Source organism: Engraulis encrasicolus, chromosome 14, assembly GCF_034702125.1.
Source record: "Engraulis encrasicolus isolate BLACKSEA-1 chromosome 14, IST_EnEncr_1.0, whole genome shotgun sequence".
Classification (NCBI taxonomy): Eukaryota; Metazoa; Chordata; class Actinopteri; order Clupeiformes; family Engraulidae; genus Engraulis; species Engraulis encrasicolus.
Genome location: NC_085870.1, coordinates 45,280,235 through 45,299,916, shown reverse-complemented (window position 1 = coordinate 45,299,916; position 19,682 = coordinate 45,280,235). Strand labels below are relative to the sequence as shown.

At 42.8% G+C, this 19,682-nt stretch overlaps 1 protein-coding gene across 2 annotated transcripts in view; it reads right to left on the bottom strand.

The window, feature by feature from the left end:
* The window catches only part of slc11a2 (solute carrier family 11 member 2), a 29,633-nt gene that overhangs the window by 5,633 nt on the left and 4,318 nt on the right, over positions 1–19,682 (bottom strand). The window contains exons 1-15 of one of the 2 annotated variants that reach the window (XM_063215893.1): positions 16,599–17,114; positions 16,146–16,256; positions 12,148–12,284; positions 11,171–11,290; positions 9,826–9,945; positions 8,218–8,324; positions 7,414–7,484; positions 7,087–7,154; positions 6,472–6,627; positions 5,786–5,944; positions 5,309–5,395; positions 4,785–4,904; positions 3,465–3,614; positions 1,568–1,641; positions 360–513 (exon numbers count right to left, since the gene is read on the bottom strand). In XM_063215893.1, the coding sequence (XP_063071963.1) occupies positions 360–513; positions 1,568–1,641; positions 3,465–3,614; positions 4,785–4,904; positions 5,309–5,395; positions 5,786–5,944; positions 6,472–6,627; positions 7,087–7,154; positions 7,414–7,484; positions 8,218–8,324; positions 9,826–9,945; positions 11,171–11,290; positions 12,148–12,284; positions 16,146–16,256; positions 16,599–16,650 (1,686 nt within the window). In that variant the 5' untranslated portion in view covers positions 16,651–17,114. Of the gene's footprint in view, positions 1–359; positions 514–1,567; positions 1,642–3,464; positions 3,615–4,784; positions 4,905–5,308; positions 5,396–5,785; positions 5,945–6,471; positions 6,628–7,086; positions 7,155–7,413; positions 7,485–8,217; positions 8,325–9,825; positions 9,946–11,170; positions 11,291–12,147; positions 12,285–16,145; positions 16,257–16,598; positions 17,115–19,682 lie in introns of those variants that run through there. The other variant, XM_063215894.1, reaches the window with a different exon arrangement.

Here is a 19,682-nt window from a genome sequence, read left to right as displayed (position 1 = left end):
CTTTCACACAACCCAAATATTATTTTCGGGCTGATCTTTTATTTTAGAGAGCAATTCAATTGTTTGAAGCATTGTAAGTTGGCTTCATTGTCAATCAACAGAATTCTGAAACAATTCTGTCAGTCAAACCCAATGAGCTGGCGGTGTCAAGTTACGCTTCCGGAAATTTGGGGTGGAAGTATTCTTGCAGAATTCAGTCGGGGATGCTTCAAAACCGTTGAACGGAGTTGTAAAGATCAGTGGGCTAGACTCTTTCAAGACCATACTATAGACAGTGACATGATCGCTGTACACTGTGATGAAATCCATAATGTGATGATGGAGATGCTACTGGTTCGACAGGTGAAGAGGCTACTCACCAGGTATCCCACGAAGCTCAGGTAGGCGATGGAGAGGAGGGCCGACATCACGTAGAGGGCCACGCTGTCCAGAGCCGTCACGTACACGATCACGAAGTACATGTTGATGGCACACACCACCAGGATGACCACACCCCCACCGATCTTCCACACCCTTTACAGACACACACACACAGGGTAGGGTGAATTGAATTGTTAATCGACAGGCTGAATATAAAACCATTCATGGAACAGAATGATACTCAATACTCATACAATGTGTACAATACAATGAATGGTTTAATTTGTCATCCATTTTCCTGGCTTCGCACCCCTACTTCTACAGTACATTTAACATCATCTATTTCACCTTCACAAAACTCAAACCAAATATGGCGCCATTTTCATGCAGTGGCCTTTCTGTATGGTACGGTATCTATGTTTATGCAAGTCCAGACTGACTCCAGACTCGTGATGGCGCACCATGAGGTAGATGCTCCCCGTGTCTCATATCGCGCACTTGTGCACTTCGGGCACTATGTTTCAGTGCATAGGGCGTTCACGCTGACATTTTCGGTAAATTCAGTGCACTGAAAGTGCCCAGATGATGCCGTAACAACGACTAAAAAACGCAGTGCTTGAACGATGGACACTGCACGCACTAAACTGCCGCCATGTTGTTAATGAAACTGATTCAGTTCAGTAGAAGAGTTTAGTCAACAGTCTCCTAATTCTGTAAGTAATGTTGCTGAGACACCAACCTTTTCATGCCAAGCCAACTGTTGTATGCGAGATGATTGCCATTTACGGTGGAGGAAATGTAAATACGTACAAGCAGGAGATGCTGTGCTGAGCTAATGCGGTGAGGGCACAGTGCATAGCGCTCAAACTTTTTCGGGACACTATGCACCTCATGGCACCCTGTGCACTATGCACTACTAACCACCAGTGCACTGACACAAGTGCACGATATGAAACACAGGGGCTGTATTGTAGATCTTAGCTCTGTATGCTACAAACACCCTCGCAGAGAACCGTAACAACAATGTGTGTCAGCTGTGTGACAGGTGCTGTAAAAGTATGACTCTACTTTAGGGGAGGTCAGCAGAAAGCACTGTGCTCCATGTACTGCAACACTGTCAGCACTTCAGGTGTCTGCAACAATATCATCTAGTCACAAGCTGTACGAGTTGGCAGCAGCAGCAGCAGCGCGCCTCATCATCACTTACAGTCCGTTGGCAAAGTCGTTCATGATGGAGTGGAGGCTGGTGAAGGTCAGGATGGGAATCAATGCAAACGGCAGCTGGGAAGAGGAGGAGAGAAAAGTATCAGGAGGAGGGAGAGGGAGAGGGAGAGAGAGAGAGAGAGAGAGAGAGAGAGAGAGAGAGAGAGACAAACAGACAGACAGAAGAGACACACAGGCAGAGGATGAGTACAGCGTGTGTGAATAAAAAGGTGTTCAAACTGCATGTGACATTAAATAGCAATTATTGACAGGCTCAGTTTGATTTGATTACAAATTGATTGGATTAGAATACTGGATTAGAACAAAGATTTTGTAATTCAGTTCAATGGGTTCAATTTACGTTCTACTACATTGTTTTCAACCAGAGTATTAGTGACACAATCAGTTTAATTTGATTATCGACCTTCAATTACTCAGATTAGATTGTTGGATTATTAGAACAATGACTGCATTACAAATATTAGACAATCTAGTAATATAGACAATATAGTCATTTGGTTTTGCAAGATAATTTTCAAATCTGAGCACAACATGAGGAAATCCTGAACAATATAAAGTTGGGCAATGTTATCACAGCAATTTTTTTTATCTCACTTGCCCCATTTCCAAGACTAGGCAAACATGAACAGTTGAAGTAACCTTTGGTCAACACTAAGGTAAACATAACAGTATAGACAGAAAGGGACATGCCAATGCTGTCAGACGCACCCACACACATATGTTGGCTTATTCATGGTGATTATATTGGTCAGATTAGGAACAGGAATATATGAAAAAACTAGGACCAGGGAACAGATTTGTTTACACCCTCCCCAATGACGGGAAGGGTCTGCTTCTTACAACACCAATGCCATCGATATCCCCACTTAAGTGTCAGGTTTGATTGAAATTCAACAGAATTGCATTCAACAGAACTTTGAACTTTGTGTTTCTGTGACATATTTTGTATAGGAGAGTGAGAAGATGGCAGGAAGTAAGTTAGTGAGAGAGAGAGATAGAGATAGAGATAGAGAGAGAGAGAGAGAGAGAGAGAGAGAGAGAGAGAGAGAGAGAGAGAGAGCGACAAAGAAGTGGAGAAAGAGGGTGCTGAAATGTAACCCGACTCTCGTCAGATGAATTGGTCTTGCTTCACAAAATCCATCTGGAGCTACGCAATAGTTGTAGGTCTCCGAAGTCATGGATTTACCGAAAAATCCTTGCACATGATTGGGAAACACTTGTCTGACATTTTTAATGAGATTTTAACTACTTACAGATTCTGAAAATAGAGTTAAATTACGGAATCAATTATCCATGGTCCATGAGTGTGTCCACGTTAGTGGAAATTGTTGCTGAAAAAAACGGAAGCGTTTCACTCATTTTTCCCCTTGTCCACTACATTTACATTTTGAATCTGAAGGTCCTCCAGACCCTTGTGAGCTCACGAAGCTGTGCGGAAGGACTCAAGGGGCTGACAAGAGTTAGGCTAGCTGAAATGACTACAAGCCAGACAGGGGGGATCAAAGATGGAAAGATTGACCATGGTAAAAAGCAACTAATGGGAATCAACGGAGCAACCTTCTTTGACTCCCATCCATTGTGATTTTAAATCTTGGATCCAATAGAAATGCGTGACATGTTATAAAAACTCCAAACCAAGTCCCTGCCGTGGCCAACCGGTAGGGTACTCGTCTGCCATGCGGCCGACCACTGACTTGTATAGTATAACAGTCAGTGCGGCCGACCCAGGTTCGATTCCCGGCTTGGGTCCTTTGCCGACCCCTCCCCATCTCTCTCCATCTCTCCATCCATTCGCTTACTGTCCACCTCTCAAACTGTCCCATCATCAATAAAGTCGTAAAAGACCAAAACAAAAATTTAAAAACTCCTGCCTAGCTGACCTGCATGCTCTGCAGCACGTTGAGGAAGTCGTTCATGCCGGTCAGGCGGTGCACGTCCTGGAAGATGGCCACCAGCAGCGTGGGGACGATGGCAATGGAGCGCGTCAGCAGCACACGGGCGAAACGAGACCAGGTCAGGTTCAGGAAACCCTACGGAGGAGGAGGACGGAAAAGAAATGGATGGGGGGATGGTCAGAGAGAGAGAAATGGTCAGAGAGATAGAGAGAGAGAGTTAATAGAAGGAAATTCTGACCTTTTTTCAAACCAAAATACAGGGGACAGACCAAAGTTCTGCTGTGCATACACTTTGCTTATACCCTTAATAAACATGATCCCACTAATCAAGCTATTATGACATCTGAGGAGTTGTTGCAATCAGGATCACTTGGTGTGCTTATTGTTATGCTGTACTGTGTACTGAAAAGGGTTGAAACATGACTGTGAGGACTTCCACATCCTTAGCATGGGTCCGGCTATGATGGCATGATGTGCAAACAGCAGTGAAAACAGAATGGGTGAAAGTGAGTGGTGCTGCCACATTAGCAAAGGAGACGTCCAGTTGTCTGATGTGGTGTTAAGACAGGGCTATTCAAATGGAGGCCGTGGGGCCAGATGCAGATTTGCGATAACTAACACTTCAAGTTGGGGATGTCTCTACTATGCATTCACATGAGAGTAAAATCTTATCTAAAACAGTGTCATAGTAAATAGACCATCTCAGGCTACTAAGAAACAGAAAAGTGAATATATGTTCTGTCTGGAAAGTTATCCACTTGTTTTGCACCCTAACCTTAGACATTGTGCTGCCTGCAGTTATATAGATTCTATGTTCGGCCCCTTCACTGGAGGAAATTTGAAAAACTGGCCCTCTGTGACTTTTAATTGAATACCCCTATGTTAAGACATGAGCACACCTTCCAGTTTATATTGCATCACGTCTTCAACGTCTTCCAATTAGAGTCAATGAAATGCACAGATACCCTGAATACGCAAAATGGGGGGTAAACAGTGGTAGGATGATGAACCAAGGCAATGCCAGCCATAGACAAGCTGCTTATTGTGTGAACGGGGTCCGGGTAGTTAATGGTTTTAAAAGTAGACGTCAGGGTGGTGCAACCACAGCTAATATTACTATTGCGTGATGTTAGTAGCTCTACATGAATTCATGTTTCATTCACATGAAACGAATGTCTCATATAATCCAGCAAAAGTAATGATACATATAGTAATTGAATACAAACCATGGTGGTAGTAGCTGTGGTTGCACCACCTGACTTCTGCTACTAAAAACGTAAACGACCTGGCTAAGTGCAAACTGACCTCCATGACAAACTGTCCTGAGTAGGTGCCAGTCATGGTGGAGCTCTGGCCGGCAGCGAGGATGCCAATGGCCCAGATGTACAAGGCAGCCGGCCCAAAGAAGCAGCCCAGGACCACTCCCTACAAAACGTTAAATTGTTGATTAGTTCATGCATACATAGAAAATAACTCTCACATACCAACACACACTCTCCCATACCAACATTCATGGGTTAAGTTTCCATGAACAACCCTGTTCAAGTCAGGTGCAAGTGAGTTACAGTGCTGGGAAAGTTTAATAGGCTATAAAAAGTCAGGTTGTGTGTGACATTTTTCTTCTATGACTCAATATTAATCTTCAGTGTAGTTCACTTACAAATAATTTAGAAAACACTAGTACTCTAGTAGACACTAGTAGGCTATTGGAAAGGATTTTATTTATTTTAAAAGTCATTTGTCAAGAAAATGAAGGCCTGGCAGACTCTTCCGTATAACATCATATCAAATCATAAAGGCACAAAAGCCCCTCCACAAGAGAGACGCACCCCTTTGTAGATGTCCACCTGTAGAGTCTCGTTGTTCATGGGGAACAGGTCTGTGTGTGGACTCCCTGTCTCGTTACACTGAAGGGCCTGGAATGGAAGAGAACCAACAGAATTAACTGGAGCCACATCCAGCTCTCAGACCACACACACACATAGAGATCACAGTAGCCATCAAGGTCCCTCATATTTATTAGTACAGAACTTGTATTAATCCCGAAGGAAATTCAGGTGTCAAGCAGCATAACATATACACAAAAGCACAAATTACAAATACAAAGTCGTGCAATGTATATAACATGTTGTGTATTTCTGTATGCTGCTGGACAACTTAAATCTTTGATAATTAATAAAAGTTCTCTACTGTACTTTAATACTTTATGAACCACATAAAGAAAGTGTAGTTATGGGCATCATAAATACCGTGAATTAAACAGTGGCGAAAATGAAAATTTCATATACAGCCCGCTGTGTACCCACCACTTCAATGTTTGTTCTGCCATAAAATGCCTGTGCAAAAACAGCCACCACAAACACGTTGATGAGGAAGGAGACGAAGAGAGCGATGGTTGACTCGATGAAGAAGTACTTGTTGGCCTCCTTCACTTCTTTCTTGTTGTTACGATCCACCTCTCTCGACTACAGGACACAAAAAGAGCAACGTTTATCTCTCCATTTCAATGTGGACATGATCATATAATGGCTCATTTGTTTAAGTACATCCTAACATACAAAACACACATAGAACTTTGTGCTGATTTAATATCACACTAGGTTTTTTGTAAACTACATAGCAATTTGTATAATGTTTATATATACTAGAAGCCCATAGCATTGTTTGGATGTGTCCATATCTCCAAAGATTCGAGTAATGCATCATGCAAGTGTGTATGTGTGTGTGTGTGTGTGTGTGTGTGTGTGTGTGTGTGTGTGTGTGTGTGTGTGTGTGTGTGTGTGTAGGTTGATGTTGTGGGACATAATGACTGATTGTGTGTGTGTGTGTGTGTGTGTGTGTGTGTTTCTCTGTGTGTGTGTGTTTCTGTGTGTGTGTGTGTGTGTGTGTGTGTGTGTGTGTGTGTGTGTGTGTGTGTGTGTGTGTGTGTGTGTGTGTGTGTGTGTGTGTGTGTGTGTGTGTGTGTGTGTGTGTGTGTGTGTGTGTCCACTACCTTCACGAGTGCTGAGTGCAGGTAGATGTTGTGAGGCATGATGACGGCTCCTACGATGCCCACGGCCTGTTCAAGCTGCGTGGGCCCGCAGCCGGCGCAGTAGGGGATGAACATGCCCTTCAGCAGCTCGCCCTGGTCAGGAGCCACCGCCACATACTGAACATGCCCAAAACACAACAACACAGCCAGGTCAGCTCACTCACACAGGAACACACATTATGCTATGCAGCATACACATTATGCATACATTGCATACACAAACACGCATACACGCATACACTCATGCAGACATGTACACACATGCATGCGCGCGCACACACACACACACGCACGCACTTACGTTCACTCACTCACTCACTCACATCCCCGCACACACATGCACATTTTGGGTGATACAATCCCACATTACGCTGGATAAGAAAGGAGGAAGTTCAAGTCATAACAATAGTACCCGGAAAAACAGCGCTAGAAATGCCAGAATGTCTCTCACAAGTGTGCGCACACACACGATAAGTTTGTCTACATGCGTGTTAATGTGTGACATGGTGCAAGTCCTAATAGCAGCAAGAGTATAAGTAGCCAGATAAACTTGAAAGGAAAAAAACATGAGCTGACCTCATATCCAAAGCTGATGGCCATGACGGTGATGAGAACACCGAAAAACGCCTCGAGTTTCCTCAAACCTGGTGACACAGCAGAAACGGCCATGTGCTTTACAACACACTGTGTAGAGTGAAAGTATTAACTTAATTTGATTTAACCAAAGTAGTTTTTTAAGACAGTGTAGTATTATACAGACTACGTTTAGAGAAAAAAACAACTTCAAAAGACAACAAATCATGTCTATACAGCTCCAGTGGCCTTCATACAAGAGATGAATGCTTGAATAATAACCAAGTCATCCACAATACACTGTGCGACACGATTCTAGCACCAACGTACCATATTTGTCGAGGAAGAGGAACATGAAGGTGTCAATGATGGTAATCAGAACTCCACCCCACAAGGGTATGCTGTGAAAACACAACAATTGGGCACAACAATGGAATAAGCTTGTCATTCACTTTGTGTGTGCGTGTATGTGTGCATGTGTGCATGTAGTTAGACATTTATTTTGTAAAATGTGGACCCATCAACAAACAAACCAGACATGTGCGTCTTTAGATTAAGGAATACAGACAAAGAAAAGTGACACAAGGGTCCCGTTACTGTCTATTTTGTCATGATATTTTGTTTTTCAGGGCTGATTGCCACAAACATCATGATTAAAAAAATAATAATGACTTTTTCTTAGTTAGTTGTTTTTTTTAGTCATAGTTTTTTCTCCAGATGCATGGGTTCCGCCTTGCTCCGTGAACATCACTCTGGAGCTACATCATTAGGTGTACGTCTCCAAAGGCGTGGTTTTATCAACAACAACAAAAAAGCTTGCATGTGATTGGAGGAACCAATTATCTGACATTTTCAATAAGCTGCTAATTGAACTTCTCAGAGATTTGAAAATACAGTTAAAATGACAGAATAATAATATTGTTTCTTAAAACAACTGTGCGTTTCACTTATTTTAACCTTCTCTACTACATTTAAATTTTGACTACATCTCTGAAAATCCTGCGATGCTGATTGGTTCTACTGTATTTTGGTTTGGGATCAAGGCGAATCCAAAGGTCTTCCAGGCCCTCATGTAAGCTCATGAAGATGAGCAGAAATACACAAGGATCTGGCGAGAGTGAGGCTAGGACTTACCGGCCAACGGAGAGCAGGTTGAAAGCGATGGCACAGCCAATGACCTCCTGCATGTCTGAACCAATAATGGCCATCTCCACCATCAGCCACAGGATGATGCGCGGCACCTGAAGAGAGAGAGAGAGAGGGGGGGGGGGGGTTCTCCCATCATTCAATAACTGTTCCAAGACATGCTCTGTGGATTTAAGGCAATGGTGGCTGCTTCTTCCACCATCATGCAACAAGACATGCAATGGTGCAAGAACAGAAATAAAAGGAGCAGGGAGCAGCTCTTCTACGTTCGAGATCATTAAAATACAGTTACAAAACATACTGTGCTTTAGGGATTTTACCTAATACTGAGTTCAAGTCAGCTTAACCGTTATATTTGGCCAAATTGGGACAGTATCCATTAAACTGAAATTCAAAGCGTCAGACTGCCTTAGGTGCCCGGCCTTTAAACATGCGCACAATAAAACCCACCAACCAAAGGCACAAGTACCCTTATCTAATCTTTTTCTAAACGGGTCTGTCCCTCTTCTTACCAGACTTCCCGATGGTGTTTGTTTTCTCGACCTAGTTAAGCGCTCGGCTTATTCCCTTCCTCAACCATTCACCACAAGTCCACAGGGGAATATGAAACCGGACACCTCCAATTTTCGGAGGAGCATCTATCCACAGCTCACTAGGCTACTGAACAGCTGACGCTGCCATGTGCAGTGGCAAGAGTAGCCTACATGTTTATTAGGCTAAAATTGATTTAAAAAAATACAATGATGGTTTTCACTGTATATGTAATACTCTGAAGTGCATTTTACATCTTTCATGCCTGTGAGTTGTGAAAGCTGGTCTGGTTTTAGGTTTTTTCTTTTTTTTACGAGTCATCAAAAGACAAAGCTCTAGGGCAGCGTTTCTCAAACTTTTTCTGACCTAGGACCACTTTGTTCCCCCAAAAATGTTCAGGGACCACCTGTCAACTGAATTGACAGTTGACCGGTGCTAATTTTAATGCAGATCCCTTATTTTCTAGCTCACATTTACAAGCCTGTTTTATTGTGGTGAAAATATGACTGGCTACATTTAGCTTTGCAATAATGTCATGAATATAGCCTACTTCTAGCTTGTCTGTGGACAAGTAGCAATCCCCTCGCGGACCACTTGAGCTCTGTCCACACTTTGAGAATCACTGCTCTAGGGCACCGCTGAATTTTTAATACACGAAACGCTGGTACAACAAAGCCGTACGACACAAGAGCATTGGAGAGACTGAAGGCTTTAAATAGCTTGTGTGTGTGTGTGTGTGTGTGTGTGTGTGTGTGTGTGTGTGTGTGTGTGTGTGTGTGTGTGTGTGTGTGTGTGTGTGTGTGTGTGTGTGTGTGTGTGTGTGTGTGTGTGTGTGTGTGTTTAACTCTCTTGTAGGTGTGCTGACCACTGTGGCTAAACCAGTCGTGCAACATTACCAAAGCCAAACATCCAAGTGGCTGGCTTATTACAGGGGGAAAACCTGATTGCAGTGGATTTCCACACGCCTCCACCAACTGCAGTATGCTTTGGAGTATGGGCTGCTAGTTTTGGAGCAGTATCAGGAAAAGGGAAAACACATAAGAGTGAGGGGTGGACTGGACTTACTGTTGGGTACTGCCGGTTGCAGACTTCAGCCAGGTGCATTCCTGTCACGACACCCAGACGGGCCGCCAAGCGCTGAAGCAGCAGCCCAATGATAGTGGCCCCCAGAAGAACCCACAGGAGCTGAGGAGGGACAAACAGAACAGATTTTAAAAAGGTACACTGTGCAGGAAATGGTCAAAAAAGGTACTACAATTATGCTGCTCATTGAAACTGGGTTGCCTATTGCCAAATTTGATCTTTTCAAGAAAGTTTACAAAGTAATACACTAATATTTTCTAGTATGGCCCAAGTAAAGTCATTTTGCAGCTAAAAATGTATATTTCTGCAAATTCAAAATGGTGGACCATGGAGGAAGATCCCCCTTTTAACGTATGAAAAGTGCAATTTCATAATGAATACTGAGAATTTGATGGTCATGGTAAGTATTCATGAAAAAGGTAACATTAGTGAATGGGTAGCATGAATTATGGAAATAAACAACTAAAAATCTTGCACAGTGTACCTTTTGAGCATTCTATAAAAAGAATGTGTTCTATAACAATGCAAGATTCTATAATTCCATATTTTATTGAATGACGCCCAGAATTCTATAGAACTTTCACTGCCCGAACATTCCCGTCACACCGGTGTGACGGTACACTCTTAAAGGTTAAGAGCAAAAGAACAATATGTGTAAGGTTTACACCTTAATATACCGCTTACAGCATAAGCCGTGAAAATATTTAATCTTTCTTTCTCTGCGTCTGGGGGGAATAAATGATCATTCACTCATCCAGCTATACCCGTTTATGACCCATTACCACCCTACATAGTAATTATGTGCTGTGCTGCAGTGCCAGAGGATGATACTTAACAACAGGGTATTCCGACTGGTTTATCTGCTGAGAAATTGTATTCCTACTACGTACCTGTGTACATTAACATTTAAAAGGGAGAGACAACCTGCACATGGTACGCAAAATAGTGGTGATCAAAGCGCATTTGTTTTGTGGCAAAACCACTCGTACACATTCAATGTCAATGTATTACTGAAGATACAACAACAGATTACATGCATATCACAAGAGTCCCTACTTCAGCAGCTGAATGCCTGGAAACCTACAACTTGAACCTACAAGAAATTTCACACCAATTCACTTCATTCAGCTCAGAAATCATCCTGAAGTCCAGCTCTTCAGAAACGCCACTCGAAAATGTTCCTCCTCGCCATTTGTGTATCAGCTCAGAACAAACTGCACATGCAGAGTTTGTTTTGCCACAGTCACAGCAAACACTTCACTATACTTGGCCAGTAACAGAGCCCATCCACACATGCTTCACAATAGTATGTCCAACAATGGCCCACCTTAAAGCCAGCTTTAGCTCCGGACTGCAGGTCTGACTCGATGTTGCCTGGGTCCAGGTAGGCTATGCTCATCAGGAAGCCCGGCCCGGTGAAGGCCCACAGCTTCCGGAAGCTGAAGAGCTTAGGAAGAAAAAAGAAAAGAAAGATATCAGACATAAGTAAAGTAAACATAGAGGGACACAAGCAGGTCATGAGGTACATTCACTCATCGCAACAATATCACATCATTCAGTGGCTGACCTCGTTGTGTCACACTTGTGAAGTTCATACATAGGATTAAGATCAAAAGAATGCTACTACTAATGGCCAGTGCTTTTTTTCTAATGATTTTTTCCCTTTAAAATGCTCAGTCATGCATTTCCATGCGGTGTCATGCTTGAGGTCTGAATGGCCTCTGCTCTACACATTGCTGTCTTGAGTCAACATCAGCTTAGTTAAGTCACGTTAACATGACAACAGCTTCTCCTTTCACATCATTTTTATTTAGGGATGCGGTTTCAAGTAACTGTTCATGCAATGCTCACTGATAATTTCGTGGGTGAACCAAAGCCAAACTAAAAACCAATACCCGGAGTTGTTAAAACAACTGCTGGCCTATACACAGTTTTACTTTTGCGAGACATCAAATCAAAGTAACAGAGTGGTTGAATCATGTCTGAATGGCTGAATTTGCTGCACCAACAACTACAGTGTTTCAGTCAGATATTCTCTCTACATCTCTTTTTATTGAGGACAGCAATGTGTCTTTCTGTGCGTGCTTGTGTGCGTGTGCGTGTGTGAACGAGAGAGAGAGAGCGAGAGAGGGGGAGAGAGAGAGTGAGAGCAAGAGAGAGAGAGAGAGAGAGAGAGAGAGTTTAGAGAGAGAGAGAGAGAGAGAGAGAGAGAGAGAGAGAGAGAGAGAGAGAGAGAGAGAGAGTGTTTGAGATAGAGTGTTTGAGAGAGAGCGAGAGAGAGAGAAAGAAAGCCTCCAGCCTTACCTCGCCGGCATCCTCTGGGATGGGAACCTTCTCCTCAAAGTAGGTGGAGAAGGGCTCATCCTGCACCACAGGGGAGCCAGGCGGAGAGATGCTGCTGTACTCCGTACGCTGGATGACCCCATTCTCCTGAGGGTCATCTAGAGAGAGAGAGAGAGAGAGAGAGAAAAAGAGAGACAGACAGACAGACAGACAGACAGACAGACAGACAGACAGACAGACAGACAGACGGACGGACAGACAGACAGACAGACAGAAAGAGTAATGGCAGACAGACAGAGAAAGAGAGGGGAAAATATTATTAAGGTAAATAAAGAAAAACAACTACTGAATATGCTGAGCAAAAGGAGGACTCCATGCCTTTTTATTTTCTCACAACAAAGTACTGTGTACAGGAAAAACTGAGAAGTGTGAAGTAGCTGGGAAAAAAAGATTGCAGAGACAATACTATTTGTGTTTGGCGGTATAGTCTTGTATTCCACGTTATAGGGTAGTAAAAAATTAATACAACATGTCAATGACATTTATTTCAATCCCCTTACAAAGTAGCATATAGACTGAATTCGTAAAACTGGTGGTCATCTAAGGATATATGTGTAGCATAACATACTGAACTCATTGGCCTGACATTGTAGCAAACATGCTGGAATTGTGAGATTGACAGTCACCTAAGGATACATAGTTTATAACAGAGTGGACCCATTGCCCCATATAAAAGATTCCTTGATGGAGTCAAAAGTCTCTCAAGGATGTGTTACGCAAGACTATTTGGCAACTTGCAGTCAAGCTGTGCAACGGCACGCATGTACCAATGCTTGTGCTAGCCTTGCATTTATGTTGATGAGGATCACAAAGTAACCAGCTTATAGGCTTATACCAACTTATAACCAGCTTATACATTTATGGTACATTAGTTTGGAATGATCCTTTATGTGGTGAAGAAATATTCATAGAAAATTAGTTTGCGAAAGGAGGCAAATATGATGGGCGTTAAGGTGGTAGGTCCTGCTACACTGGTAACAATGTACACATAAGATCAGCCACATAAGACTGTCAGCCGCATACAGCAGATCCTTGTGATAACACATGAGTTATGTGGCAGGAGGGATTCCTCAAAAGCGTCTCTTTCTAGAATTCCCTGGCAATGAGCAACTGTGTAGAATGCACTCCCCCCAGCACCATTTATTTTCCTGCAGTTAGTTGTAAGATCAGTCTCATTCAGTTCTGTCCGAATCAATTATATATGTTTAACTCTTCGGTAATTAATGGGGACACAGACACACAGGATGATAATATAAATCTGTTATGCTAGGGGCTTCACAGACATGTCCATCAATTATGTTCTGTCAGAGGCTTGTAGGAGCTAACAGTATAAAAAGACAATGTCCCAAACCATATGGCTCAAGCTTAAGACCACAGCCAACCAGGGCTTGACATTGGGTATGGGAGAAATGGGTAAAACTTGACCTTGGCAAGAAACACTTTTTTGTCTCACAAGCCATTTTGGCAGGTAACTTATACTTGTGTAAGCCATGTCTCAGTAGCATATATCTTTTTTGCACCTTGTGTTATATATATATATAGGTTCAAGATTTAGAGTCTACTTGTCTGATATACTGTATATTTAACATTTATCCCACTATGTGTAACACACTATGTTCATAGGACTGATCATCTTGTTTATCACTTTCGGAGCTTTGATGTTTCATGGTAAAGAAAATGTGTCCAGAAAACACTGACAACAAAACTGTAGCTAGTAGAAAGGCTGAATGGCTAGTGACTCTGGAAAACCACTGGTCACTGTTAATGTCAAGCCCTGCAGCCAACGTTTACAAGACACTGTTACTACCATCTACTATCATTGCCAACTTTTACAGCCTAAAGAGGTCTTCACCTCAACAAAATACCCCTCCAGTCCAGTTATGATGTCCACTCAATAAAGTCATCCAAACGAGAGCAATAACCAGCAAGAAGTCACGGGAGCTAATGTGGTAATACTCACGGAGTCTGGAGTGCTCTCCTGGTGTGCGCTTGTGTCCGTTCATCTCTACTCTGTTCTCCCAACGCTCAACTTTATGACTTGGCTTCCCAGTAGACTTTAAACTGCACACGTGTGTGTGTGTGTGTGTGTGTGTGTGTGTGTGTGTGTGTGTGTGTGTGTGTGTGTGTGTGTGTGTGTGTGTGTGTGTGTGTGTGTGTGTGTGTGTGTGTGTGTGTGTGTGTGTGTGTAGACTTCCTATTTCAATGTTCTGACTCACAACAGCAGGTTTGCTGTGTTGGACACAGTGACATTTCAAAAGCTTCGTCACAATCACCTGACTTTCTTGGTTGTTCCTCAATGCACATTTCCCATACATTCCCCCCAAAAATCACAGTCTAAAGCGACCAAAAGACATTTCTCTACATAAAGAATAAAACCACTGGAACCTGATCACACTGTTGAAGCGACAAGGAGACAGACAGCATTCACCAATTCCAGACCATTTTGCCAGGACCGCCCATCCATACACAGAGACTACGGTAGTTACACTTAAGGGAGTACAGAGCAGCACAGAGAAGAACCCATGAAAGTCTACTACACTGATCAATGCTCCATAAAGTTTAATGGAACGATGTTTTAGACACTAGGTCAAACGCAATGAAGTAGTTAGTGCAGAGCCTGTCTAGAGAACAGTGCAGCATGAAAGGGTTACACCGTAGGGCAGGGGTGGGCAATTATTTTGGCCCGAGGGCCGCATTGGGTTTAGAATATTGACCGAAGGGCCGGATGCCACGACAACTTGCCCATGTCAATACTAAAACATAGTGTACGCTGAAGTAATTTGGCATCAATTATATTCCTGCACATTGTAATTAGATGTATTTAGATGAAGCAAAAGTCTTTGGTTAATATTAAATTCACAAGACTCTGGTTTTAGGTAGCATTTTAAGAATGTTGAGTAACCATTTGAATTTGGATTTAAAAGTTGTATTTTCGTAAAGGCTCTGGGGGCCACATGAAATGGCTCAGGGGGCCGCATGTGGCCCCCGGGCCTGAGTTTGCCCACGTCTGCCTTAGAGTAAGCGGAGTAACATTTATAAATCCCGGAGGAAATTAAGGTGTCTAGTAGCATACATAAATACACTGTACACAAAACATTAAACACATTATTGCACAACATTTTAAACATGTAAAACATATAGCACACAATGCTGATGTTCACAGCAAGAATGAAAGGCATTCTGGCAAAAGACCAAAAGTGAATTTCAGTTGTGTGTGCGTGTGCGTGTTATGGTGTATTTAATGCTCATACAGAATTTAAAAAACACTTAGCTTTACCCTTCCTTTGGTGAGCATTCAGTCTCCTGTTGTTGAGAATGCACACCTAGATGAGGTCCTATATGCAAGACTAGAGGCACACATGGCTGCTTAATGCCATAACATAAACATACACATGAAAAATGGCTAAGCACATGTCGCCAGTGCCTTCTTGTAAACTGTGCTCTGCTCAGTGTTTTGTGTGCCTGGGTCAGTTTTACAGGCAGTGTGTACGGTTAGGTATGCTTGCAATCTATGTGTGTGTGTGTGTGTGTGTGTGTGTGTGTGTGTGTGTGTGTGTGTGTGTGTGTGTGTGTGTGTGTGTGTGTGTGTGTGTGTGTGTGTGTGTGAATGGGCACATACCTTTACTTGAATGTGACGTGTGCACGTTTTTAGTGTCTGTCTTCTATGATTCATGCATGTACTACATATGTAACTGTGTGTGTGCGCCCCAGTCTGTGTAGCTTGTGTGTGTGCCCAATGTGTGTGTGCCGACTACATGACTAGAGCAGTGGTGGTGTGATCCTGAATAGTTACATTGCTCGAGAGAGTGACTGTGTGTGTGTGTGTGTGTGTGTGTGTGTGTGTGTGTGTGTGTGTGTGTGTGTGTGTGTGTGTGTGTGTGTGTGTGTGTGTGTGTGTGTGTGTGTGTGTTGACCTCTTGACTACAGCAGCGGTATGATCATGTGATGCGAGTGGTTACCTTGCTGGAGGTCGGGCTCCCCGTCCGTCTTCATGAGGGAGGCGAGCTGGGGGGCAGCGGGGGTGACAGCAGCGGCAGCAGAGGGGGGGTCTAGCGGAGCTGACGGCTGACCTATCACAACAAACGACACACGGGAGCCACATCCTTACTTACAGTCACAGTCACAATCACCGCACTGTGTAACCCACTTTCCTCTAGCAGTCTCCCACTGCCTCACAGTACAGTAGAATACAGTAGAGTATATTACAATACAATACAACACAGCACAGCACAGGGCTTCACTCCAAGCCAAGGAATTCCCCCATGTGACTTTTTATAGTTAGCAGTAGGAAAAGAATGTGCCAGGGCTAACCACCACCACAACCATGGTTACAAAGAGAGCTTGGAATAACACAGACAAACCACAAAAACTATGACAAAAAATGCCTTGGCACCCACACGGTGTGGCCCTACCATTGCTATTCCAATGGCCGGCCGTCATAACCAGTTCCTCTGGCTTGTTCATGCTTCCAGGAAGAAAGCCCAGACAATCCTCTTTCAAAGGCTGACGAGAATGTTTCAGGAATTTCTTCCTAGTGAAGACTGAATGACTAGGTAGAGAGAGAAAACCAGCGCAAAAAGCCGGAGGAGAAAGAAAAAGACAGAGAAAAAGAAGAAGAGTCGAGAGGCACGAGACCAAGGAGAAAGAGTGAAAGAAAGGAGGAGGGGTGATGGAAAAAAAAAGACAGCAAGTGCACCTTTGAGAAAATCCCACCTGCACTTCCCCCGCGTGAAAACCAGCCAACCAGAACGCCGCTATGAACAATCAAAACTCCTCCCACTCTGTGCACGCCACATGAGGAAACAAAATGAAGGCTTGGTGCCAGGAAACCTTGACCCAATTCCTGTAGGGCTCCGACCGGCTCCAGAGGTATCGGGTCGCAAAACCTACCCTCCTCACACAGTCCCACCCGGCAGATCTTAATACTCAAAAAGAAAACACTTTGGTAAGGTGTAGTAATGTTGAACTGGCACTGCTTTGGAGGGAACTGAAGACGAGGGCTGGGCAGGGAGCTTCACTTCTAGCAAACACTGAGTGTGAGCAAAGAAATCTTAACGATTATCAATTTAAGAACCTATTAACATATTTTTTTGTTTTCTTATAGTAAACTTTCTGCATTTATTCTGTTCCAAAAAAAAACTTTGAGAATGCTTTGAAAGTTGCGCCAATACATCAGCAATATTACTCCAAGTAATTATCATTTGACAGTTTGTATAGATTGTCAATGATTATAATTTAATTGAGCATTTTATAAGGCCCTACTATCAAGCAGCCCATACTAAAGACTGGGCTCACTACAGTAAGTATCACACCTGATGAGTGGAGTCAGAAGCTTTCAGCAGGATGCAGGGCATAACCCTGCGGAGAGTCTGGAGCACCACTGATAATCTTCAGCTGTGCTGCTAACTAATTATTTTGTGTTAAAGTGTTTGCATGGATAAAACGAAAAGATTAATCCGTGAGCTCCAGATTTTCCTGTGATACATTACTGTAGCTGTCAATCAGCCAAATTGGCTACTTGCTGATTAGACACCTCAGGAAATTGTCTTGCAGTCTATCAGCTTATTCATATTCAGACATCAAGAGGGCCATGCATGCTGGCAGTTTATTATGCAAATCCTCAATCTTCATGTAATAACTGACCCAACTGTCTCCTATGGTGACAGTTTTCACAGTTTTGTAGTATAGTGTGTGAGATAGGCTGAACATTCAAGCTAGCTGTGATAGTGTGTTTTGATGGCAACTCCGACTGATCCCTCTTATAGATTTATCTTAACCTAGTAAGCTTACAACGGTCAACACTGGCATTGTGGTCCAAATGAAAATGAAAGTCCCCTCTGGACGCAAAATATAAAAGGGTCATTCCATGTCAATTCACACGCCTTCCCCACATGACCCTCTCCGATTTAGCCGATATCTCACATACAGGTACCTTTTGATGTCAATTGAAAGAATACCAAGTATTAGCACCCTACGTCTAACGGTTGCGGAGATGAAGCCCTCCAAAGTTGGGGTGCCATGCCCACTTTTCAAGCAGGTGAATTGCATACAAAATTTACAAGCAGATTTTGACACCTCTGCTTTTAGTTTGAAGGAAGATACAGGCCTAAAAATCACCATGGCCCCTCAATATGACCCTGTCTACCAGATGTAAACTTACTTAAAAGTGGCATGCCTTGATTATTTTTGGCTATATTAAGCCTGAAAAACTGAATTAGTGAAACGTGTGTTGAAGAGTCTTGCCACTTTGGGGTTCCAGATCTTGGAAACTATGCATGCTTTGGGAGTTATAATTGATTTTCCATCATATTTGGGAACTGTACAGTGTATTCCAAAAAAAGTAGGGCACTCAGCCTTTTAATGATGGAATAGGAGGGAATCAAAAACAGCTTTTGGACAAAATGACCTTACGGTACCCTCTACTTCAGGCCTCAAATTAACCATGTGGGCACTTGATGACTGGAACGCCCTTTTAACCCCATGTACAGTAGCACTGTATCAAACATTCAAGCATATTAATCTTGGCCTTCAAAGTATATGTTTTTGTCTATGTCTTATCACAGTGTCTGTTTTGTCTGCTGCCATCTGCTGGTCAAAAAAACGCAACAACAGTGTAATTTAAGAAAACAAAAGGGGTTGGAAAGTCTTGCCCATAATTTACCAATAAAGTAGCCGAGAAATCTAGACGCCCCTAGGGGTTAAGCTTGCTAGGCTGCCAATGAAGCACTTTAATTCTACAGTATATTGCTATATATTAATTATGATTTTAACGAGCATTATGCAGAATGCTCAATCATGATTACATTTCTACCAGGACACCCCCACCCCCATGTCTGGTAGAAATGTAGTGCAGGGTGAGGCCATCTTGGGACTGGCATCATGATTGAGTATTAATCAGTCACACTTAGAAAATTATTTAAACTAGAAATATTCATCATGCTTGTTAAAATCATAAATATATAGCAATATACTGTATAATAATTACAGTGCTTTATTGGTTAATTATGGGCAAGGTTTTCCAGCCTCTTTTGTTTTCTTACATTACGCTGTTGTTACTTTTTTAGACCAGCAGATGGCAGCAGACAAAACAGACACTGTGATACGATATAGAGAAAAACACATATACTTTGAAGGCCAAGATTAATATGAAGAACTTTGAAAAACAAAGTTTTTCCAAGCTTGAATGTTTGATACAGTGCTACTGTACATGGGGTTAAAAGGGCGTTCCAGTCATCAAGTGCCCACATGGTTAATTTGAGGCCTGAAGTAGAGGGTACCGTAAGGTCATTTTGTCCCAAAGCTGTTTTTAAGTCCCTCCTATTTTATCTTTCAAAGTCTGAGCGCCCTACTTTTTCTTGAATACACTGTACAGTTCCCAAATATGATGGAAAATCAATTATAACTCCCAAAGCATGCATAGTTTCCAAGATCTGGAACCCCAAAGTGGCAAGACTCTTCAACATGCGTTTCACTAATTCAGTTTTTAAGGCTTAATA